The 25295-nt window shown below is 53.5% G+C and overlaps 1 protein-coding gene across 1 annotated transcript; it reads left to right on the forward strand.

Annotated features, from left to right (window-relative positions):
- Positions 1–20744: 20744 nt before the first annotated feature.
- Positions 20745–22764, forward strand: HES1 (hes family bHLH transcription factor 1; the record flags this gene model as incomplete). Its single annotated transcript, XM_083868856.1, has 4 exons — positions 20745–20852; positions 20942–21037; positions 21119–21206; positions 21921–22764. 4 exons carry the CDS (start codon positions 20745–20747, stop codon positions 22403–22405), a joined length of 777 nt encoding a protein of 258 aa, XP_083724982.1. The 3' UTR covers positions 22406–22764.
- Between the last annotated feature and the right edge of the window lie 2531 nt (positions 22765–25295).

Consider the following 25295-nt stretch of genomic DNA (forward strand, 5'->3'; position numbering starts at 1 on the left):
GTTTTCAGAGCTTTGTCTCCTTTTTCTGCTCATCTTTAGAAAACTTCCAAGAAAAGCTGAGGGGAAAAAAGGTTGAGCAAGACTGTGTGTCACAGTTGGCTGTAAGGACCAAGTCTCTAGCACTGATATTTGGAGTGGACAGGCTCCTCCAAGTCATGTGGATAGAGTCTGATTTTTTCTGCATTTTTCTGCACTGGGAGGAGGGACGAGTATCCATCTCTTCTTTCAAAAGGCTACATACAAAAACAATTAAAAATGTAGGTTTCAATGATACCACTAATTGAGTCTCAGAAAGGGTTTATTTGTTTCCCATGTGTGATGGCCAGGTCAGGGAAACCATAGCAAAGAAGATCACAATTTTCAAAATTCTCAAAATATTCTCAAAATTGTGAAGGAAGCAGAACAGCCTAAGACCCTTTAAACTATTTGCTTTTACAAGAAACCAGATAGCTGGATCAGTGCTATACAAGTGCTGCTGATATGTCCTCTCCCTGCACTTGGCTGTTACCTGGCCATTTCAAATATTATTTTTTGAAAACCACTTCCATAAATCAACAAACACACCCCAGCACAAGCAGAACAGCCCACGCAGCTGGAGAGCTGGTGGCCACTGCCAGTCACTCCAAACCAGCAAGAATGCAAAGAAATGTGATTAATGAAAGACAGACCACAAAGCCTATAAAAACACATTTCTTGCTTTTATTAGACCAAAACAACTGAATAAAAAAGGCATGTGAGCCAAAGGTGCCCAGCCAGAGGAGGGCAAGGATTGCCACCACCTTGCAAACTTGAGGTGTGTGGAACCTCTGCCTGCCTCTCATGCTCCCTGCTGCCCCATGGACAGGGGGGAGAGGAGGCTCCACCACAGCATGCCTGGCTAGCAGGGACATGCATTCCTGCTGGACCCAGTGAGTGTGGAGGGGAGAGGCACAGCAGGATGGTGGCACTCATGAAAGGATAGGTGTCCAGCACTGATGTGTTGGCATCACACAGCTGAGGGGAGGATGCAGCAGCTCACTGGGGCCTCCCACCTGGGGAAATGTTATTTTTGCCTTCCCAGATACTTCTTTTCATGTTAAAAACAAAATGTGGAAGGGAAATATTTGTTGTCACCCCTAATTCAACTTTGTGGAAACAGTAACAACAGCAGGAGCTCAAGGAAGAGATCAGCACAGCACCCTCCCTTCCCAAGGAAAATAAAAGCTACTCTACATCCCTGCCACTGGCACAGCCTGGGCACAGATATTAAAAAAAAAAAAAAAAAAAAAAAAAAAAAAAAAAAAAAGAAAAAGAAAGCCCCTTTTTCTGCTCTTCGAGGCAAGATCTCCTCGGCGAGTGCTGGCAAAGAAAGGCATCTTGTTCAGGGGCTCTGAAAGGCAAGATGAAAGGGGAAACCTACATTTTTCAGCCCAGCCTGTTTCTGACATGGGAAAATAGCGCAGACAAGAATAGATAGCTTGTTGGCTCATTTTTTCCTTGACAGATTATCTGTGTGAATGCACCGTATTAAGCCGGGAGTAAGACGCCAGGACTCCCCCACTGTGGCTCTCCCCCTTCCCCAGCTACCTTGAGAGCAGTGAGGAGTGAGGAGCTGTGATTTGTGGGTGTGCAGGGCTCTGGAGGAGCACAGGGCAGCCATCCATCACCGGCCACCTATTTTGCCACCCCTCGTGTGCTCAACAGCCTCCTGCCCCCGCACTCAGGCTCCTGCATGCCCTAAAAATACAACTGTAACCATGTCAAAAGCTAAGCTCGGGTTAGGAGGAGCTGTCTGAGATTAATTTAGTAATGCACCCTGCAAAACATGTCCCAGCAGGACCCACCACCAGTGGGTGGTGGTGTCAGAGCAGGACATGCTGCCACGATGGGACAGGAATGGGTGGCCATGGCCATCAACAGCCCATGGGGGCCTGGGCTGGTGCCAGCACTGCTCTGGGGTGGCACTTGACTCCCTGAGGGAGCCTGTTTTGGCTCCAAATGCTGCTGCTACTGTGGCAGCTCCCTCCCACGGTGGCTTTTGCTGAACTCTCAGTAGCTCAGAGACATTGTTCCTACCCCAGCACATGGGTCATTAGCTGTGGCTGGCTGTGTGACCCACCAGCACCGTGACCCATGACGGCGGCTCTCCGCTGCGGATTGCCAGGCACCACGTCATTAAAATAAATGTGCAGGTGCCACACTTAGAGCTTGAGGGAGGCTCACGCCGGCCTCCTGCCCACAGGTCTCCCGGCTCAATCAGGTTTGCACGCTGCAAAGAAAGCAAAAATGGCTCAAAGTGAGGGCTCTGTGGATGCCTGAGGGGAGGCTGGTGCTGCCTCCATGGGCAACAGGAGCATGGCACCATCAGTCCTGCTGCTCCCATCAATGGGGTCATGGTCTTTGCTTCTCTTTAGAAATGAATCCTTGTCAGAGGGCAGAATATGTGGCTGCTTTGCCCAGCCTCAGGCATGTGTACCAAAAAAACACTTAGGTCCAAAACAACACAACAGCTAAAAGAATGCAACTAAAGTCCTGTGCATTTTGGATTATCTTGGTCATCCTCTGAGCCATTTGAGTCCTGTTTCCAGGTTTTACCCCAGAAGTGGAAGAACTAGCCAAGTTATTAGATGAGGACTTTTCTTTCCTCACAGGGCTCCAGTAGGGCCTCCAAGCAACCATGCCTCAGATGCAAAATGCAGCCACTGAGGCATGACAGGACAATCAGGGAACGTGCTTGGCCAGACCACGGGTCAGTGGGAAGATCTCCCCTCCTCCAGAACCTGGGATGCTCACTGGGCTCAGCAAAACCTGTCCTACATGTCCCTGCATCCTGCCAGCCCTGCAGCCGTGTGCATGCGTGTGCAGGTGCGTCTGCCTGGGCGTGCAGCAAGGTGCTGCCTCCTGCCCCGGCAGAGAGAGTGTGTGTGTGTGTGTGTGTGTGTGTGTGTGTGTGTGTATGTACAGGGAGGCCTGTTTGCATATGAAAGTGGCAGTGTGCTCCGGAGGGCTGTATCATTTATTGTATGATCTTATCTGGCGCGTGCCTCAGCCGCCCTTTCCCACACTCTGCATGCTCTGCTGCCAAGGCCCCGGGCTTAGCCTGTCAGCATTACCCGGGCTCAGCAGGCAGGCAGTAATTCCCTGAATAAAGAAAACATTTTAAGGTTTGACAAGTCCAGCATTTGCATGTCTGTTTTCAGAGAAATAACCATCTCAGGGGATTAAGCCCTTTTTTTTCCCATCCAGCCCAAAGTATGAAAACATTCTTGACATAGTTGCCTGAAAAAAGGATTTCTATAGAGTAAAATACCTTGCGTCCTGCGTGAGTCCAGTGATTTGCTTTGGGCGGAAGGGAAAAAAAAAACAGAAAAGGAAAAAAGAAAGAAAAGAGGCGCTCCAGTCCAATAGGTTGTTGGTTTTAAAGTGGGTGAAACGCGCCAGCAAGCACCACGGATCCCAGGCGCCACACACCCCGGGAAGGATTTGCATCCCTCCCTCACTGCCCACCTCTTTGTGCAGCACCGGCAGTGCCTGTCCACTGGGCTCCCCGCGGGGCTCGGGCCGTGCTGGCACTCAGCATCAGCATTACTGCAGAGCTGAATGAATCCCCCCTGCTCAGCAGACCCAGAGGGGCAGGCAGCTGCCTGGGGAGGAGGGCTGGGAGCTCTGGGGGGCTCAGCTTGCTTGAGGCATGTCCCAACACAGGGACTTTGTCTGCCCTTGCTGTACATGTCCTGGAGAATTGCTTGCTGCACAGCCAAGACGGGTGACATGCTGCCACAGGAAAGCACTGGTCCCTGGAGGGTTGGGAGCAGGTTATGGCAGAGGAGTGGAGCCAGGTTTAGGGTGCTAAATGCCCATTTTATCTACTTGGAATAAATCAGATTTACAAAGGACTTGTCACCCTCTGACTCCAAGGAGGAGCTCTCACTTTGCCACATTCAGGCTTCCCAGGATTTAGCCCTCTGGTGCACTGGGGGTACTGGGAGAGCCCAGTCTTTGCCTCGGTACTGTCTGGCAGCTCCTGCGCTGGCAGCTGCCTTTGGAGCCCTGAAGCAAGAAGGTGCACGTGGGAATTGCACACACATGCCAGCCTCGGGCCTGGGCTGGCACTGAGCATCCTTCACTCCTCTGGGCTTCCCAGCACGGTGCTGCTCTGCACACCCGGGATGCTCCCAGCTGTGCTGGCCGCCGGCTCCCATCCCGCCAGGGCTGCTGGTGGAGCCTGGCGCGGCTGTTTGTAATTTGTCAGGGTGCTTTGCCTGCCTCCCCCCACCTCCCCCCGTGAGCACACTGGCTTTCTTCACAGCTAAATGAGGCTTTAAACCAGGGGATAATACAGCTTTAACACGGAGAGGCTTAAAAAGCAAAAGTGAATCATTTCTCAGTTCTCCTTCCCGTAATCTCTCCCGGTAACATTAATTATGAGTTTGCGCAGAGTGCCCCAAGGCAAGCGCTGCTTTCCCAGGACAATTAAAGTTACTTAATTATTAAAAACCGTGTGTGCTGTTCCTGTGCGCTCCCCAAAGCACCGTGAGGCAGGCGGCCTGCCTCAGCTCACACACTTTCTCAGGGCAGCGATTGAAGCGTCTGTGGGAAAGTCTGCTCCTTTGTAATTCCTCCGGCATAATCTCCACAAATCCCACCCCGGGCCCGCGCCCTGGAGGGCGAGCGATGCCGGCGGCCAGTGCCTGCCCCCGGCCCTCGCGTGCGGGATGGCAGCACCGGGCAGGTGGCGGGGTGCCGGGCACGGGCGCTGGCCAGGCTGCTCGCCACAGCCAGAAGGGACCTGGGGGGGCCGGGATTTTGGTGTGGAGCTATGGAGGATGCTGGGTTCTCTTGCCACTGCTCCAGGCTCACAGCAGGGCTGGCCAGCCAGATAGGCAGCAAATGGCTTTGCACCAAATAAAACTCACTTGCCAAAGGCCAGGTGTTGCCCTGACAGACGAGTCCGGCTGCCCTGGTGCCTCCCTCTCCTTGCAGGAGTGCCGGGCTGTGCACCCAGCAGCTGCCATCCAGACACCCATAACACTTCCCTATCTCTGGAAATGTTCAAGGTCAGGCTGAATGGGGCTTTGAGCAACCTGATCTAGTGGGTAGCATCCCTGCCAGTGGCAGGGGAGTTGGAACTAGATGATCTTCAAGGTTACTTCCAACCCAAACCATTGATTGCATGATCCTATGACATCGTGCCAATGTGCAATGCAGAGACAGGTTCAGCTTCTTTTTCTTCCTGACTCAAGATATTTGTCAATGTGGCGGAGGAAATCTTGGTCAATCCTTGCTCATAAAAGTCAGGGAGGGGGGAAGGTGCTGCACAGTGGAGGCAGCAGTGATGGGCAGGGCAGCATTTCTGGCTGGCAGCTCAAAGCTAGTGCGGCACATGGAAAACAAAGCACCAAGGCACAGCTTCCTGCCTGACCTTTTGAATCTCAGAAAGTGCCTCTGTGTGCTCAGCTCAGCCTTATGGTCTGGTATCCTGGTTCCTTCACCCTTTTCCCAGGCCAAGAATTGCCAGCCTGCAGTGCAGCAGGAGCCCCAGGCCCTGCTGTGAAGGTGGCAGGTACTGGGGGAGCAGAGGAGCTCAGGTGTGGGTGAGCTCTGTCTCAGCTGCTTGCAGTTGTTGTGTCAGACAGACCCAGGCACCAGTGGGTGCAGCTTTCCCCAATTTGTGCTTTTAGCTGCTACTACAGCCTGTGGCCGAGGGTTTCACAACTGAGCAATGCTGATGAAGGCAAAGGCTTCCTCCTCCTTGTTTTGGACATATTCTCAACATGATTTCACTGTTCCAGTTTGATGCCATATTTCCCTCCACCTCCTCACCTCCTACTCTGACTTCTGGGACCTTTATGACCTTCCTTCAGCTTTTCCAAGCTTGTGTGACCATACCATCTGACCTTTTCTCACCATGCCTCCAAACTCTATTCCCAAGCATCCTTAAGGCCTTTCTTCATATTTATTTCCCTTACATCCTTTTTGAGAAAAAAAACCCAGCACATACTACTCCAAAAGAGAAAGTATTTAGTTGTTCTCTCCTCTTTCCCTAATCATACATCATGCATGCTGTCCTGATTCTTTCCCAGCATCACTGAAGAAGGAGTCAGCATTTTGCATGGCTATTGAGAGCTGCTTGTTTGTGGGTTGTTGTTTTGCCTTTATCAATACTGAATTTCATGTGCCATTTTACCAGCCTGAAGTTAAATACTGTGAGCTCCTGCTCAGCAGCCAGCTCTATTTTTGCTGGTTTTAAGTCTTTTAACCAGTTGCTCTTCCATGCAAGGCAAATGTCCCTTTGGTCCATTGGGCATTCAGGGCCTTTTGGAGAGGTGCCAAGGCCAAAAAAAAAAAAAAAAAAAAAAAAAAAAAAAAAAAAAAAAAAAAAAAAACCACCACAGTTTTGGAAGTGTCACTGCTCCATGACCAGCACATTGCTCTGCTCCCCACGTTTGGTGACCCGGCTGATTTGTGAAGCATGGCTTCTCCTGCAAGCTGGTGTTGAGTCTCCCCTTAGTGCTGCATTGACCCAGATCTGCTATAGATGAGTTCTCCCAAATTGCCCATGAGATCCCCTGAGCCCCTCTGGCTGCAGCTCATGTTTTCTTCCCCCCCCCGCTCTGCCCTAAGCTGGCAAGGAAGGCTGGGCACCACCAGTTGGGCTGGCATTGCCTTGTCCCACATGTGGGCCGCCTGTAGCCCCTCATTTTGTTGGAAGATGTCTCCAGCAGGCCCCTGCTGTGGGACAGGCCCCTGGCACAGCCCTGCAGGAAGGGTGACAGGCACTGTCTGAGCATTCTCAAGCCACCACTCAGCTTTTCTGCTGAGGCTTTGCCTTCCCTGGGTGCTCTGTTCATGCCTCTGTCATTCACAACCTGCACCAGCTTGTTGGCTGGTTTCCTGCTCCTGGCATTTATGCAAATATGTTTATTTTCAGGTTTTAATACCTTTTGCAAATTCTTCCACAGTCGTTTAAATTCCTTTTATTGTGACTTTACTTTTAACTTGCCAAGGTTTCACGTTCACTTTTAAAGGCTGTCTCTACCACTAACTGGTTTGCTTCTCTCTGCAATCTCTGCTGGGCTGTTTATGGGCCCTTCCCGAGTGACCGAGTGTGCTGGAGGCTGCCCAAGCCCCGAGTGCTGCTCAGTGGCACTGGCAGAGCAGGGCAGCTGTCCCCGGGGCAGCCTCCTCCCCCGCAAACACCCAGCCGCCCTCTGACTTTTGCCCTTCGTACAGCAGAGGCTCTTTCACCCCCCGCCGCATGCCCAGGCACTTCTTTCCTTCCCTTTGACAAAGCCAAACGCGAAACAAAGATTTTCCCCAGCGCTGCCGGCAGCCGGTTTGACTCCTTGAAGTAATCGCTGTAATTGACCCTTGCAGGCGCTGGGCGCCGGGGGGAGCGGGGCCGCTCATCAGCCTGACGGGGTGTGAAAAGCAGCAGCTCCCTGGCTGGGCTGGCTCCTGCCCCGCCAGGCTCTGTCGGGCTGCCAGAGAGCCCCATTCCTCTCCTCTTCCCACGGACCCCGCTCCCGGTTCGGCCGGGGGCTGGGTGGGTTCCTGGCGTGCAGCAGGGAGAAAGAGAGAAGAATCCCTGTTTTCACTGGGCATCCCTATGACACGGAGGGAGTGGGGTTGAAGCACCTTCATATAGCCTGCTTTCACCCAAAATCGACTAAGTTTGTGTCAGCAGCTCTGGAGCCCCAGGATGTGGGGATGGCACGGCTCAGTGCTGAGGCTCTGCACTACCAGCAGCATCACAGTGTGGGGTGGCACCATCCCTTCAGTGCACCCACATCCTAGTCCAGGGTCGCTGCCATTCACTGTCCTGGGTCTGGAAGCAGCTTTTCCTTAGGCAAAGGACATCTTCAAAGCACAGAGCTGGTGTCAGAGGTGACAAGCACAACACTTACCCAGTGATTTATCCCCCATGGGGCTGGCTGCTTCTCACCAGTGCCTCCTCCTCCTCCTCCAGTGCACGGCAAGAAGCAGGCTTGTGCTCCTGTGTGAGCAGTGGTGAGTTGAGGCCATAGAGACACAGTGCAAGGGATGGCTGTCCATGCTGGCTTATTCCTCTCACATGTGACTCATGTTTCAACAAGGAGTGAGGTTATTTTCTGACTGTGACTGCTCTGGCTGGGAGTTGCTGTAGACTCCTCTTGGTCCCAGTGGTCATTTCAGTCCCATTTGTCTTGCCAGCACTTTTGCCATTCTCTTCTAAAGTTCTCTTCCTCTGATTCAGCCGTGCATGTGTAGCAAGCATGTTGTCCAGCCACCTGCCAATGCTAGTGGACTGGGCAGGAGCTCCTGGCCCCACACCAGCCTGCATGTCTCACTTTCCTGGCTGGGAAAACACATTTTGCAAGCAAATGCCCTTTTTTGTGTCCAAGTCACAGGTGGAAGGAGAACAGAACCACTAATATCCTTCTCCAGCCCTCCATGCACAACTGGCTGCCATCCTTGCTCCTGTCCCTCCCTGTGCTGAATCTTCACTCCTCCTTTTCAAAGAGCATCTTCCCACAGCACTCCAGTGCTGCCACACATTGCAGCAGGCAGCAATCAGCTAGCATTGCTAGCTCTAAAAATGGTGTCTTAAATAAACAGATCTCAGATTAACAAGCCAGAACCCTCCAACCCCATCTGCCCTTCAAGCTTATTTTCCATTTACATCTCCTCCTTTAAACACCTTTCTTTCAACAGGCATTGAATATGTTGCATGTGAGAGAGAGTAATTTAAAGGATTGGCACACTGTGGGCAGGGATTTCATGGGATTAAGGCTTCTTCCCTCCCTGTTTCTCCAGAAGACATAATATTTGGGATCTCTGGCTGTGGTGTGACTGTGGGAAGGCTGTGGGAGGAAGGCTCCAGGTGGGACCTGCCTCTGCTGACCTGTGAGTGTATCTCCTCCCAGGAGAGGATCAGTTAGTGGGGCCAGCCCACAAACTGGTCACAGTTGTTAGCCTTGTGCAGGTGTCCAGGGCAGAGGTTATGGACCTTGGCAAATCCCTGTGTCCCAGATTCCAGTGCTAGCAGCTGCCAGCTGCAGTGCCATGTTTGTCACCCAGCATCCCAAGAGAGATGCGTGTTCACTTCCCCTGGCTGCCAGCTGCCAGGGAGAGCCTGTCATGCCCCAAGGATGTCAGCCAGTCCTCTGCTGTCACCCCAGGACAGATCTGTCCTCCACACTCTCCAGAGGCCGTTTGCTTTACAATCTGTGAACATAAGGAAGAAATGAAATAGCAGTGGAGAATTCCCTTCAGCAAAGCTTTGATGGTGAAAAATGTGCTGTTGGGTTGTCTGTTTCGTGGAATTCAGGAAAAAAAAACAAAACAAAAAAACAAAACAAAAAAAAAAAAAAAAAAAACCAAAAAAAACAAAAAAAAAAAAAAAAACAAGGAAAAGAAGGAAAAAGGAAAGAGAGAAACCATCTGCTTTTTTCAGAAGTTCTTCACCCACGCACTCAATTTCTGCTTCCCAGAAAGGCTTTTTCTCCTCTCCCCTCCACTGCAGTGCAATCAGATAGTCCCCAAACTGCCCCTGGGTTAATTGGAACCAGAAGCCGCTGTCACTTCCAAGTGTTATGAGCACAGGGACCACAAGGAGCTCAGGTGTTTTGGAAAGGCTGATGTCAGAAGGGGCTGTGATGAAAGGCTCGTTGACAGCCTGCGAGGCGATGCTGCGGGAATGGCTGCAGGCAGGAGCTCAGCCCTCTGTGGATATCAGCTCTGCTCCATCAGCCCCACACTGACAGGTGACGTGACCAGGGCCACCCTGCACTGCTGGCTCACCCACAACAGACATGGAGAGGCTGGACACCAGCTCAGGGACTTTGTTAAGCCTGCTTGGTGCCCTCACTCCCATGCTGTTATTTTTAGGGCATAAACCGTTAGATTTTCGTCAAGAAAAAAGACCAGACTGGAAAAGGCTCTGAAGCCTTTCCTGACGGGGAACAGCCAGTTACAGTGTGTGCCCAGCCTCCCTTCAAAGTGCAAGTGGCTAATCTTGTCTCAATAAAACCAGCATCATGTCAGGGTAATCAGCAGATGTCAACACTTTAATGACACTGGCAGAGTCCCAGCAAGGTCCGGGGGTTATCTCAGTTGCATCGTATTCCCACGGGAAAGGTAGATAGCAAGCTCCCTCCCTCAGGTACCCACCCGATGGCTCTCAGACGCCCTGGGGCAGGCACAGCACTGCCGGCACTTCTGCTGCTGCTCCCACTGGGCTGTTCATGGGCTCTCTGCTGCCTGCAGCCAGCCCTCCTGGGCAACCTGCCTGTCTGCACTGGGAGGGGACAGGGTGAGACGGCATGGGATGGGGTGGGGTGGGGTTGGATGCCTCGCTCGGCATGGGATGGGATGGGATGGGATGGGGTAGGGTGGGGTGGGATGCCTCGCTCGCCAGTGGACAGCATAAATCTCAGCTTCCCAGGTGGAGCAGCTCTGTAAACCACAGCAGCTTCAGCACCAGGTTTATGGGCTTACTTTTACAACAGGCAAATTGACAGATTAGGCTGTGTACACAGATTGTGTAAACTGCTGTCGGATGCTGCCCTGTGCCCCTTGGCAGGCGCCAGCGGGTGCCCAGTCCTCCCCGTGGGAACAAGAGGCAAACAGGGGGGACCTGCCAGCAGCACAGCCCAGGGCAAGCCTGGTGTGCTCCCATGTACCCCGTTCCCTCAGCCTCCAGAGCAGGCCTGGAGGAAAGCAAGGGAGGGGGAGCCCATTGATTTAAGATGTGAGAAGGTCAAAAGTTTTCTCAAGCAGACTTGCTATCACAACACCGAACACTTCATCCCCCTTTTTTTTATCTGCCCCAGTATTTATTGTCCATGAGCAAATACTTGTGTTTTTATAAATTCCTTTAGAGTGAATCACCCTTCTCCTGTTTAAACCAGCAAAGACCACATCAAACAGTATCACTCCATCTAGAATTAATCATTAATTTGAAGTATTTGACAATATTTTGCCAGCATTATTTCTTCCTCTCCCCAATTAATAAAGGTTAAGCCTCAATACTGGCACTTTTGCAGGACACTTGCTACAGAGCGATGTAACTGGGAGCTCACAGTCCCAAACCCACTGTGGGCAGCAAGGGCAGAGAGATGAAGGTCTGCACCAGGTTCTCAGGCTGGTGGAAGTGTCCTCACTGCTGCCTGCACATAGTGTGGAGCAAGCAGCTGAGCAGCCCTGGGATGCTCCATCCCACACCTGGGGAGCCTACATACATAGGGTTGGTGTCAGAAACCTTTTTCACTTGGAAAATGCAGAAAGATCTTGTCTTCAGGATTGTAGGAGGAGATGAAGACTTCCTCTGCCTGCTCTCACTGCAGCCTCCATGAGCACAACTTCAGATCACGCCAAAATGTTCTCAGATGAAAGCATGTGGCTTCTATTCACTTGAGATGGAACTCAGCCTTTAAACACCACATTTTGTACTTTGGTTTTGGTTTAAGTCTCAGGCATGTGTTTTGCTAGGACACTGCATTTCATTTAAAAATTAGTCTTGACAAGGCTTTATGGTTCGTGAATTCCTGCACGCCAAGTCCTGCAACATGCATCCCACTTCTGCTGGCCTCTTCAGAGGCACCAAATTGGGGTGGGTTTCCTTCCTGCTCACAAACGAGCCATGAAATGACCTTGATTTTCCAATGCCTTTGTAGCAGGGCATTTTCCTGAGACTTTTCTGCTTCTGTTGTAGTCTTTGGATGGTTTGCAATGCAGTTTGCTTGGATGCTCTGCTAGAGAGCATGGCTGGTTGGTAAGTCCTGTGGCACTGGTTCTTGCTTTCAAATGGATGGGTAAAATGTAATGTGTAAAAAACACAATGGCACATAATGAAGGCAGAATACAGCCTGCTAAACACAGATAATACAGAGGATAAGGAAAGATCAGGCATTATAAACTCGCCACACTGACACCACTCAGGCAGGCTGAAAGAGCTCTGGGTCTCTGGTATTTCACGAGAACATTTGGCTCTTAATCTGGTACTCAAGGAAGCTAAACAGGAGCAGGCTTGGGACCTTTTGGCATAGTTTTCACATTGTAACACTTCACAAACTGTTCTCCAGGTGCCTACAGAAGACCCTTCTAATTCACAGGTGTTTTCAGCTCTGAGAAAGCAGGGACAAGCTCCTGGGCATGCAGCACAAGCAGTCTGTCTTAGTTCTTTCCTTGTCCTTTCCTGTCTGTGGCATCCAGCGTGTTTATATCACAGGGGACAGGGAAGCCAGCACCATGTACTGCACTCCTGGCTGCAGCTTGTGCTGCTCAGGAGTGTGATGACGATAGTGCTGGGCAAGGCAGGAGAGCTGTTTTTTTACCTCTCCAGCAGCAAGATTGCAGAGGCTGGATGACCTGTTGTAAAGCCAGGGGCAAGGGTTGCTTGTCTTGGAGCCAGTCACCCGCCAAACACTCCCCAGATTTACACCAGAAGAACCCTCTTTTATTGTGGTGCAGCAAAAGAGAGAGCAGGGCAAAGCAGTCTGTAACAAGGGGCTGGCCCACCGTAGCATCCCTGCAGGGAGCATCCCTGCCCACTCTGGCTGCTGGCATTTCTCCACCAGGTTTATCACTGTATCAGCCATGTGAATACACCTTTTTTTATGGCATGAGCCTTTCAGTGGACTTTTTGAAAGACAATGATGGGCCTTTGAAGGTTTGGCCGATCCTGTTTCCTGTATGCTCCTGAGCCTTGTATACATTTAAATTTGACTTGTTAACTTTATAAGGTACTTCAGACTTGTATTGTACTGAAATTGGCTGGGATCTCAGTATCTCCCTTATTCCCACGTACTTTATTCTTAGAAATGCTTTGTAGTCATGTTATTGCTGTTGTGAGGTTTGGCTTTAACAGCCTCCAATAAAGATATGGGCCTGCAAAAGGGCACCAGTAGCCCAAGATTATTCAATATCAGCAACTGAAGTGCAGGTGCCTTCTGTTTGCAGGGCCTCTTACTCTAGGCAGCAGCAGCCAGCCCTGGCTCCAGCAGCAGGCAGGGCTCCTCACTCCCTGGAGAACAGGACACAGTCCGGCACAGATTCCTGCAGCCTCCCGTGGTGCAAGCAACAGCTACTGAGCACACGTGGCCAGCAGCAGGCTGCAAAACCCCCCTTTGCTGGGTTTATTTGCTTCTACTTCTGCTTGCATCCTCACACTGAGACAAGCCCTCACCAGTGCCCAGGCAGGAGCACTAATGCCTCCCTTTCATCACCAATACTCCCAGCTCACCTCTTCTGGTACTCTCTATGCTTTTCACAGCCCCACAGCCATGCTCCCATCAGTTGGCACTGATGTGAAGCTCCCCAGTCTACTGCAGACATCCCCCATTTTTGGCTCTATATTCTCTCTTTATATTTTGTAATATTAAAAACTTGCAACTGCATAAACCTAGCTTTGCTACTGTGCTCTCTGTGTTGCTCCTGGGGGATTCCTGCCTTCCCCTGTGTCCCCAGGCAGCCTGGACACATTTCTGAGGCAGCCGATGACAACACTGCCCTTCATTGCAGGGAAGGAAGGACAAGGACCTTGAAATCTCATTTCAGGATATTTCATCATGTGAAAATAAATGTCATTTCATACGACATTCCAGATTACTTATCAAATAATGATCTGCCTCTTAATGTCTAGACTTCTGGAATCTGTGCAAATTAAATGTTGTACTTGCAAATGTATTTATTCATTACACTTAGCAATTAACGCATGATTTAAGCAATTGAACTTTGCTAAATTATCCCCTTGTTATATAAAACAGCAACATCCTCTAAAGGATAATATTTTCTATTACAGCAATTAGTAACACATCAATTCTTCACTAGCTCACAAGAGATCTCATATTAGCCCATATGAGGATTATTCTACAGCATGATCTCTGGCACCAGGGCATGCACACAGCTCTGGACCAGCACATGTGCAGCCGTGCACCAGGCAAAGCTAATGGAAAATGAACAGGAGTTTTCCAAAAATCCCACCCCATGCTGACACCTGTCAACGGCCAAAGGGCTAATGGAGAGCTTTGGCTGCACATCAAGTGGGAAAGCAAAAATAAGGGAGAAACCACTCCATTCTAGCACACACCTTGCACTGCTGTCAAAGTGTGCTAATTGAGGATTTCAAATCCCCTCCTCCCACTGCCTGCCCTGAGCAGAAAAACAAACAAAAATCCACCGTCCCTGTGTCCCCCTGGCACGCTGTCCCGGATCACCTCACCTGCCGCCACGGCTGAACTCTGGCGCAATTCAGGTGGCTGCACAAGACTGCCCCAGGCAGGAGGCAGGGTGGGATCCAGCTCCCCGGATCCTCCTGGCCATGCACCTTAGCACCGTGCCCTGGCGCCCCACCCACGTGTGTGAAGCCATGTGTCTGCATGAGGTGGCTAATCCAAATAACATGTGATCATCCTGATACTCTTGATATAGCTAAAGGACTAATTTGAGCTCTGTTGTCACCTTGAATAATGAATATTGATGTTAGGAATACAGGATTCAGATTATGTACACATTTCAATATTAGCAAGATAGGCTAATTCTCTCCATAATGCTGCCAAACTAAAACAAAACTGAAGACAGCAGGGAGATCAGGCACCAAGTACAAATGATTCATTGCACCCTGGATTTATCAGAGTCCATCTACTTACACATCAAGAAAGACGCTGGCTCTGCAAAGGCTCCGTTCTGCAGTACGAAAGCACTGCACCATGAAGTATCCTGTGTTTTCTTGAATAAAAGGATACAGGAATAATGGAAATGGAAGAGCTGGCAAGTTATGACCAATCCCATCTGTTAAGGGGAAATGCCTGGTGTCCCAAGGACTCCAGGACCTGGTCAGACCAAGGAGGCTGAGACCTCTGCCCCCACCCTTGGCGGGGCACACGGCCCCTGGCCTGGCTGTCCTGCCCACACTGCTCTCAGCAGAGCTTCCCAGCGCCAGGCAGGGCTGCCTATTGCAGCACCTCCCAAAGGTTCCAAATATTTTCTTGCTGCATCATCACGGTTGCCAGGGTTCTAAGGATAACATGAAGTTTACGCAACACACTCCCTGCTGCAAATTCATGGCATGAAGAGAAGAGATGGTGATCAGCTGGTAAATTTAGCAGAAAGCTCAATGGCAGTGATCAGTCCAGGCTGCTCGCTTGGACTGATTAATATCAAGGAGAAGGAACTGTGTTGGAAAATATGATTGATCACTCTGCAGAAGAGCACAGACACTATGGCCAAGGGCTGGCCCTGTGGGATTCACGAGTCTGCAGTTGGTGAAGGTTGAGTCCCCAGGGAGCCACAATCTAAGGCTCCCACCTGCCCTTAGCTGCAAGTGCCAGCAGGGCCAGGGGAAGAGGGCAGAGAGGGCACAGAAAAGGGCTTGTGTGCTGGGAATTTGAGGGCAGGCTGATGCACCCAGCCACAGGCTCCCTGCGCAGAGGACGGCTGGCAAGACTCCCACCTCGCCACGCTCCCGCCCACGTCTTCCCAGCCCCTGGCTGCGCCAACCCAGCTGCGCACAGCTGGGCTGCAAACCGCACTGCTGGGCTGATCTGACTTAAAAGCCGTGTTCTGGAAAAGCCTGCGGGGTTTCCTGCAGCCACAGCATGTCAGGGATCACAGACAGCTCAGCACACTAGTGCTGCAGCAAGACAGCTGGACACTGGACTCAGGATGTGGAGCTGATGCACACCCACACCTTCATTGGCTCTCTTGAGGGTTCCTTCTGCTCAGTGTTTGGGACAGGGACATCTGTGCCAGTGAGCCCTCATGCCCTCTCCAGCCCCAACACTGCCAAACTCACAGTATTTTCGTATATGTACTCCTGCTTCATAGCTTGCAGTCTTTCCATTGCCTGCAAGCACGCAAGCGACCACAGCTCCATCACAGAGACCAGCAGCCTCAGGCAGCAACACAAGTGGGATCCTAATAAATAAATAACTCTGCTCTCACTGCCAACACCTCCCACCACAGAGGGAGAGAATGAGAGCCGAGATGCTCCTTCTCCCCTCTGGAGTGTGGCAGTGACTGCGCATTTATTTCTGGTTCTCAGAGGGATGCAGGCTCAGCTATCTGTCCCTCTACCTAGAGGTCCTGTATCTTGCCAAGGATACTGACTCTTGTATCTGGAGTGGGACTGCCCTGTCATGGTCAGTGGACTGCAAACCAGTGGTCTGGTGAACTCTGGGATGTTGCATGAAAAGAGCATCTCTCAGAGAAGTGTAAAAGGCAGCTCACAGCCTCTGGCTGGTAGCAGCAGTGCCAGATACCAGTCCAAGCCCCACAGGAAATTTAGGGATGTTCCCAGAGCTTGTTCCCAGCTGCAATGCCTGCCAACACCCAGCCTTGGTTGCCAGCAGAGGACCAGGCTGGAACTGGGGCTGTGGAAAAGCACAAAGGGGAAAGCTGGGGCTGCACCATCTCATGCCCATTAGCACATTGTGGCTGCTCTAGCCAAACCAGCAACCTCTGAAGTAACGCCATGGGTATCAGGAAGGGAATTCCCATCCACATGGGTGGCATTTCACAGCTGCCAAAATGCCCTCCCCGCCAGCTCCCCGGCAGCGTTTCCTTGGTTCAGCAGGATAGGAGCCTGCCAAGAGGAATCAGCTTAGCGAGAGATCCAGGTATCCTGGCTCTTGTCCCAGAGCCTTTCTCAGCACAGAGCCATGCTCCAGCCTGGGCTGAAATGGGCTGGGGAGATGAAAATGGTTCTTCATTGTTTGTCCTGACTCACTCTGGAGTTTCTCAGACTGGCACTTTGCTACTCAAGCAAAGCTTTGGCCTCTTCATCCCACAGTTTCCTGCACCATTCCCAGGGATGCCTCCCTGGTTGTGTGGGCAACAGAATGAAGGGCACGAGTTCCTGGAGGCCGGGATGCTCCCTCCACACTAGGGAGTGTCACTGCAGAATGGCCAGAGCTGCCCCAAACACACCCGGCCTGACTCACACAGTGAGGAGTAAAATGGATAAATACTTCAGCCTCTCTTCTGCAGTAGCAGCCAGGAAACAGCTGAAAGAGCTGGGCTTCTGGGGAGCAGCTGCCACACAAGCACCCACCCTGAGGCTTGTCTGACAGAGCTGGGACCCTGGGTCTCAGCAGGTCTTTGGGAAATGGGTTCCCAGTGGAATGACGGGGCAGGACCTGCCATAAAACCAAGCCGCTGCCTTAAAATGAGCTGCTCCTGCCATCGAGGGGGCCAGGCAGTGACACTGCTGCACAAAAGCTGCCCTCTTTACCACAAAGACCTGGTGTGTAGGGGAGAAACGTCCATGAAAGCTTTGCTTCATCTAGGGAGCTTTGTCAGGAAGTCAGTTTGAAAGTGACCTTGTTCAAAAGACCTGGCAAACGTTTATAGAGGGAAAATAAATCCTGAAACCTGCGCCCAAAGCTTCTGAGATCACCCCTCCCGGGGGAGCCGGTTGGGTATGGATTGCACAACAGCTTCTGGGACGGGAACTGTGAGCAGAGGCATGTGTGCAGGGCTGTCCAGGAGACACCTGTGCCAGGGACATATCCCTGAGATCCAGCACTTGTTTTCCAACCTTCAGGGTGGTGACAAATTTGAGCTGTGGCCAGGCTAGGTTTTCAGCCTGTGACCCAGAGACGAAAGGCTTGCTGCGTCATTCCTGGGATCCAGCTTGCAACACAGTTCTTACAAGCAACTTGGTTTCTATTTTCTGTATTTCCTAGGATCCTTCAAGCTTTGGAGATTAAAACACTTGGATCTCTAGAAGCACATTTTGCTCATCTTGGCTGCTTCCTAAAGGACCAGAGAGCAGGCACGGCCAACCCTGGCACTTTCTCACCTCCTGCGTGCTGCACCAGCAGCAGCATCCTATTTTATTCCTTCTCACCCCTGGGCCCATGCCCAGGACTAGTCTAAATTTTCTTGCCAACACATTTTTCCTCCAAGACGTTCTGCCAGTCAGTAAAGCCCTAATGTATTGTCTAAAGGTTCTTCCCAAATCTGTTTTGGACAATTCCCAATTTGTAATCCAAGATGACTGCTGGAGCAAAGCAAAAAACATTTTGGGAGGACGGTGGGAAAAGGGACATCCCAGTCCCTGGGGCAGTCCCTTGTGTCAGGGTTTCACCTCCCCCTTGACACCTCTTTCACAAGAGAAGGCGGGGCGAGAGATGCCCAGAGGTTCTGTTCCAGATCCCCTCGGTGGCTAAAAACCTCTTCACCGCCGCCTTCCAGCCTAAACTTGGCCTCAGCCATTTCATTTCCAGAGACATCCTTCCATGCAAATCCTCCCCTTCCTCTCCTGATCCCCGGGGAATTCACAAGTATACGTGCTTCCGCTTGGAGACCGCAGCCCTCGCACACGAAGGCATTTCACAGCAGCAGCAGCAGCAGCAGCAGCGGGCGGAGGGGACACAGGGCAGGGACACGCCAGGGCTGCTCCCACTGCCCCGCACAGCACTGGCTGATAAATCTAAGCAGCCTCCACCGAAGCAGACGCTTTCAGAGGCCCAGTCCCCCCAGCCCAGACGCGACAGGCCCCGGCAGGCTCTGCAGTGGGCAGGCACAGCAAGGGGAGCTGCACCAGGCGGTTCCCAGGTCCCGGTGTGGGCGAGGGCTGGCAGCCCCTAATGACAGGCTGTGCCTGCTGCCTGCCCCGCTCCCGTCCCGCAGAGACACCGACCTGCTGCCGGCAATTACAGGCGGTTTGCAGCTCCTCGGCTGCCACAAACACAGACATAATTGTAGCCTGTTCTCACCCCGGCCGGGAGGGACCGGGCTGCCCAGCGCCGCATTTCCTCAGCCCTTTGCAAACCCCCGCGGGAGGGACGGAGAACACCAGCTCAGTAATTGTCAGAACTTTTTTCCCCACCAATATATGCAAATGTCAGCACGAGAAGAAATATTGATCCAGCGGAGGACTTTTTAAGCCCTCCAAAAACATACTGCAGTTTTCACGCTAATTTGTCGTGTCCAATATCCCCACCAAGATAACTCTGAAAGTGCTTTTCAGCACTGACTTCCCAGTGCAGTCTCGTTCTTTTCCTCACTCGAGTTTGCCTAAACGAAACTTACATCAAATATTGTTCATCTGAAGTTAAAACTTACACGCTGAAGATTGCCTTTTTTTTTTTTTTTTTTTTTTTTTTTTAATCAAAAGGCTTGTGGCTCCATCAAGGAGCTAAAAGAAAGCCTGGATTTGTACTTTTCCGCAGTTTTTAACATGACACTCTCCCTTTTATTTATTTTTCTTTTTTTAAACTCTGAAGGCTCAGCAGGCAAGCCTCTGCAGGGACGAGGGCTTTGCACCGGTGAGATCTGCAAACATGTCTCTTCTTTCTTGAACTTTATTTTTCTCACGGTCTCTGAAAAGGCAAGATCGGGTGATACGTGTGGGATTGGCCCTGTACAGGTGCAGATCAGGTACAAGAGGAGGTGGAAAAACATTACTGTGTATACTCAAAAAAAAAAAAAAAAAAAAAAAAAAAAAAAAAAAAAAAAAAAAAAAAGAGAGAGAGAGAGAGAGACAGAGAGAAAGAGCGAGTGAGCACATTTTTGAATAGGCCAGGTCTAGTTCTTGGCAGGATGACTCAGGCCTAGCTGGCAGACTATGGGAATAGGAGTGTGAGAAAATCAGTCAAGCGGAGGGGAGAAAAAAAAAGGATTCAAGTCCCCAGGCAATTTTTTTTTTTTTTTTTTAAAGTAACCCACAAACTGTCCAAACCAGCCGGAGGTGGCAGCAGGGCGGCTGGGCCAGGGCCGAGGCACCTCCCTCCCTGCGGTCTGGCCTGTGCCCCGCGATGTCAGAGCAGCACAGCCCGGCCTGGCGTGAGGGCCGGGCACAGAACCACGGGGGGACCGCCCCGGCCCCGAGTGTGCCCTGCCACGGGCACCGGCCCGGCCCAGCCCCGGGCACCGGCCCAGCCCCGGGTACCAGCCTTGCCCAGCCCCGCGCCCCTCAGGGCACCGGCCCATCCCCGGGCACCGGCCCGGCCCAGCCCCGCGCCCCTCAGGGCACCGGCCCATCCCCGGGCACCGGCCCTGCCCAGCCCCGGCACCGGCCCGGCCCCGGGCACACCTGCGGGGGCAGGGGCAGCACCACGTGGCAGTGCCCGGGCGGGCTGGGGACACCGGGGCGGCCGGGGGGAGCCCCGCTCTGCTGTGGGGAGACCTGGGTTGCCCTGGGGAGATGTGGGCAATGCTGCGGGCACGGCGGGAGGAGGCGGTGACCGCGGCGCGCCCCGCGGTTGGCCGCAGCCCCCGCTCACAGTAGCTGCGCTCCGGCCACCGCAGCTGAGCCCGGCCCGCCGCGTCCCGGCCATCACCCCGGAGGGCCGCGGCCCCCCACGGCGCAGCCCGCCCCGGGGCCGGCGGTCCCCGAGGGGAGCGGGCGGGGCCGCGCCTGCCACGGGCGCCAATTAACCCGGTAATTAGCGCGGCGCTCCCCGCGGCCACCCTCCCCCCCCCCCCCCCCTCCCCGCCGCCACGGGCGGTGCCCAAGGGGTTAAACCGCGGCCGCCCGCCCCGCGCCATTGGCCGGCGGCCGCCGCGCGGCGCGCAGCCAATGGGCGGGCGCCGTCCACGAGCGGGGCCGCGTGCGGGCGGCGCCCATTGGCTGGGCGCGAGTGTGGGAACGGCGGCGGGGGACGTTTCACACGAGCCGCGCGCGTGCGGCGCGCGCTATATAAGTAGGGGCGGCCAAGGGCGCGCGGCACCCGCGCCCCACCGGCCCCGCCGCCGCCGCCCCGAGCGCTCCCTCACGGCCCGGCCCGGCCCCCACACCACACTGCCGCCGCCGCCGCGCCTCTCCCCGGCGGCGAACCATGCCGGCCGACCTGATGGAGAAGAGCAGCGCCTCGCCGGTGGCCGCCACCCCCGCCAGCGTCAATGCGACGCCCGACAAGCCGAAGACGGCGGCGGAGCACCGCAAGGTAAGGGCGGCCGGGCCGGGCCGGGATGGGGCGGAACGGGCAGCGCCGTGCGGAGCCGCGGCAGACGCTGACTGTCGCCTCTCTTGCAGTCCTCCAAGCCGATCATGGAGAAGCGGCGGCGAGCGCGCATTAACGAGAGCCTAGGGCAGCTGAAGACGCTTATCCTGGACGCGCTGAAGAAGGATGTAAGCGCCGGGGGGTCGGGGCGGGGGGCGCGGGGGCACACGGGGCTGCCGGGCCGGTCTGAGCCCCGCCTGTTCCCGCAGAGCTCCCGGCATTCCAAGCTGGAGAAGGCCGACATTCTGGAGATGACCGTCAAGCACCTGCGGAGCCTCCAGCGAGCCCAGATGACCGGTGAGTCCCGAGGGGGAACGGAGAGAAGGAGCTGGGGTGGCTCTGCCTGCAGACTGGGGGCATCACACACTGCCTGCCTGCTCGGTGCAGAGGGGTAGCAGGAGCACCAGGCTCTGCACCTGCATCCCCGGGGAGTGATGGAGGGAGGGTGCTGTTCTGAACCTGTATTCCTGCTGCCTGTGGCTCTGCACCTGAGTCCTGTGTGTGGGAGAGTCATGGAGTGCTCCATCTCTACTGCTGGGGGGTGGTGAGGGGCATCATGCTGTCTGCTAGTAGTATCCCCAATAAGGAGATGCTGGGAAGGTCATTTTGTTGTTTGTGCATTTCTGGTACTGGAGGGCACTGGGAGGACTTCGGTCCTAGGTTGAGTCCCCTGTGCTAGCAGAGCTGTGCTCTGCACATGGATCTGTTTTGGGGGTGTGAGAGGCACAAGAGCTACTGGAGAGACTGTGTCTCCAACCTGGGTCCCTGGTATATAGGGACATAAGGAAATTCTTGGGACTTGCCCATTCCCCACCTGGGTCCCTGGTGCTGGTGGACTTGGTAGCAGAGAGGCTGTGCTCTCCATCCAAATTCTTAGTACATGGGAACACAAGACATACTGCTAGAGGGGCTGCTTTCCCCATGTGGATTCCTAGCTCAGAAGGGCTGTGGGATGCAATGCTGGTGGGCCGCGCAGCCTGCTGACTGCTGTGTGCCTCTCTCCTCCCACAGCTGCCCTGAGCACAGACCCCACAGTACTGGGCAAGTACCGGGCCGGCTTCAGCGAGTGCATGAACGAGGTGACGCGGTTCCTCTCCACCTGCGAGGGCGTCAACACCGAGGTCCGCACCCGGCTCCTGGGCCACCTGGCCAGCTGCATGACTCAGATCAACACCATGAACTACCCTGCGCCCCCCCCGCCGCCCCCGTTGCCACCGGCCGCGGCCTTTGGGCCACCCCTGGTTCCTCCAGGCAGTGGCGTGGGGCCGCTCCCGGGCATGCCCTGCAAGCCAGGTGCCGATGCAGCCAAGGTGTACGGCGGCTTCCAGCTGCTGCCGGCCTCTGATGGGCAGTTTGCCTTCCTCATTCCCAGCACTGCCTTTGCTCCTGGTGGAGCTGTGCTGCCTCTGTATGGTGGCCCACCCACAGCTGCCACTGCTGCCTCGCCGCCAGGCCCGCCACCCGGCACAGCCGACTCGGTCTGGAGACCCTGGTGAGGGTGGCGGGCACCGGACTGGACTTGGCACCGCACCCCGTGCTGCTGGCACGGCTGTATATAGTTTATATGTTCATATTGGATTGTGCCTTTGTACCATAGCACTCCCTTGACAGTGTTTCGTGTTTTACACGAGATCTTTCTTCTTCCTTTCCTCCCTTTCCTTATGTGACACCAAAGATTGGGGGTTTGTTTTTTGGTTGGGAATTTTTTTTTTTTTTTTGAATGCTTAAAATAAAAGTTTCCCTTCCATTTTGGAAGGCCTTTGGAGAAAATTTGAGCTGTGGCATGTGTACATAGGAGGGAGCCCAGTTCCTGGCTGCCTGTGGATCTTGCTGCTCCAGGGCTGCCTTGTCCTGCTTGCCAGGCTGGAGCTGTCACTCAGACCCTGTGTCCCCTCTGTCTTGTGAAATCACCTGGCCCCTCTCCCTGCCCTGGGGCAGATGTAATTATTGCTTCTTTGGGAGCAGCTCAATTAATCAGAGTTGTTAAAAGGAGCTTGTATTTGCAGAGCTGGTGAATGTGCTGTGGGAGGCACCTCTGCTCTGTTCTGGCACCTCGGGCTGAAGGAGTTGGTGTAGCCGTGGTAAAGCAAGACACTGAGCTGCCCGGGTGAGCCTCCTGCCCTGGACCCAGAGGAGCGTGCTTCCCAGGCTGTAGTGTAAATTGCAAGTGACTCCAGTCAGTTGATTGAGAGAGCGGTGCCTGCCAGCTTCTCGTGTTACAAAAGCAGTGGCTCCACAGGACAAGCCTGACGCGAGTGCTCCTGTCTCCTGGCTGACGCGCTGCAGCAGGCGCTGGGCACCACCTCCACCTGGACTTAAAAGCATAGAGCTGTTCCCGACCCTGAGAACCAGCCAAGCTCTGCTTGATGATTAATGCTTTGCATGTGGTTTTGATAGAGTTGGGCATTTCCTCTGCTGTTACATGGAAAACACGTGGTCGAGGGAGTGATGTGGGGCTGCAAGGACTCTAATCATGAGCTGCAGCTGACCCCTGTGACTTGGGGATGCCCCGTTTCCAGGCAAGATGCAAGCCATAGATAGTGGCGAGCAGCAGTCTCAGGTTACAGCTTGCATGGCCCTTCTTAACAAGTCCTAACTCAGAGCGGAAAGCTTTAAGATGTGCCAGGATCCACTGGGGTTTCCGTCCAAATCCTGCTGCAAAAGCTTGTTGGATTTTGTCTGGATCAGCCAGGTGCTTGACTATATCCAGGTGCTGGGGAGAGTGACACCAGATGGATTAAACCTGCTGGGGTTTGACTCCCCAGCTTTGCTCCTGGTGAAGAAACATATTCACCTGATCTGAAAATATATCCTGGGAAGGGAGTAGTGGTATGTGCCTGGGATATCTCTCTGCAGGGTGTACTGATAAAGCTGGGGGCAATGGGACTTTTTTTTTTTTTTTTTTTAAGGAGCTGATCACCCTAAAATGAGCTTTCCCTTCTCTCTCCTTCTTGCTGGCCTGCCTGTATTGCCACCCTCATAGAGGCATCTCACAGCCAAGTTTTGTATGCAAAACTTTTTGTATGCTTGGGAATATCAGATTTGCTGTCCCAGGGCAGGTGTGTGGCTGTACAGGTTAAGCTTTCCTTCCCTTCCAATAGCCAGAGTGTCACCTTTCTGCACTGGAGGTACTGAGGGTAGGACTGAGCCCACCTTGTGTTCAGAGAAGTGCTCACAGGACCTGTCTCAGAATTGCATCAGACCAGCTCCTGTTGCTGGATGGCTTGTGTGGAGCTGATTTAGACCAGTAATGCATCCACCAGTAAGAGTGAATGCTGTTCCATCTGAGCAGAGTCTTCCTTTTCTGCTGAAGCAGTTGGTTTGGAAAGCACATTAGAAAAAAGAGACTTTGCTGAAGGCTAATGGAGAACATACAGCAGATCCCAGAGTGAAAGACAAGATGAACCTATTTGCTAATGGAGTTTAAATAGCCTAGTATAAAGCAGATATGGCATGCTTGGACCGGTTTCTCCAAAGCTTTCTCTGTTTACTCTATCCCACAGCCTGTTGACATGAGAGATCTGCTTGAGTTTGTGAGCTTTAAGGGGATCAGAGCAATTCCCAAGAGCTGTGCTCTTGGTGCCAGTTCACTGAGCCCGTGACAAATTGGGATGACAAATGCAGGCTGTGGGTCTGTGGATCATTGTGTGTGGGAATTCTCCTTCAGGTGCAGCAAATGCCTTTAAACTGATGCTGTGGGATGAGCAGGCGGGGGTAAGGGAGGGGTGGGGAGGGCCAGGGAAGGTACAGTGCTGAGCTATGACCCTGCATGGGGACTGTGCAGGAAAAGGGACTGGACTTAGTGCTGCCAGATGGGATGCAGCTCCAGTCGGCTTCCCTGGGCACCTTGCTGAGCCCTGTCTGCCAGCTGAGAGGATCCTGGGAAGGGCTGGGGGCAGCTCTGTCTCTCTCATGACCACTCTTGGGTTGGTCAGCACTTTACCACAATCCTGTGGGTGCATTTGCAGACCGGAGGGTGCTGAGCTGGAAGGAGCAGTACTCCAATCCCTGCCTGCAGTGCACCTGCACGGGGGTCCGTGGGCAGGGGGCATTTCCCGCCTTCCCAGCGCCCTGCCTTGCCCCCCGCCCACCACGGCGCTTACAGCCCCGGCTGCCCCTCGCATCTCCGCAGCTCCCTCCCATCTGCTGCTGCTGCCGTCCCGGGAAACCTGTCATTAAAGTCAATTAACTTTTCCCACACTCCTCGTGAGCGGTGCAAAAGCCCCTCCTTGCTTCCTCCTTGGCTCTTAAGTGCTACCATATGGCACAGGCCCCCGCGCCCCCCCACGCCCGCCCTGCCTTTGATTCCAGCCAGACAGCCGGAGCTTTATGATTTAAGCCGGGAGAGCCCTCGTACCAAGCCCTGGGCCGCTCTGCGGCCAAGGT

This window comes from Zosterops lateralis (genome assembly GCF_965231275.1).
Source record: "Zosterops lateralis genome assembly, chromosome: 10".
Taxonomy (NCBI): Eukaryota; Metazoa; Chordata; class Aves; order Passeriformes; family Zosteropidae; genus Zosterops; species Zosterops lateralis.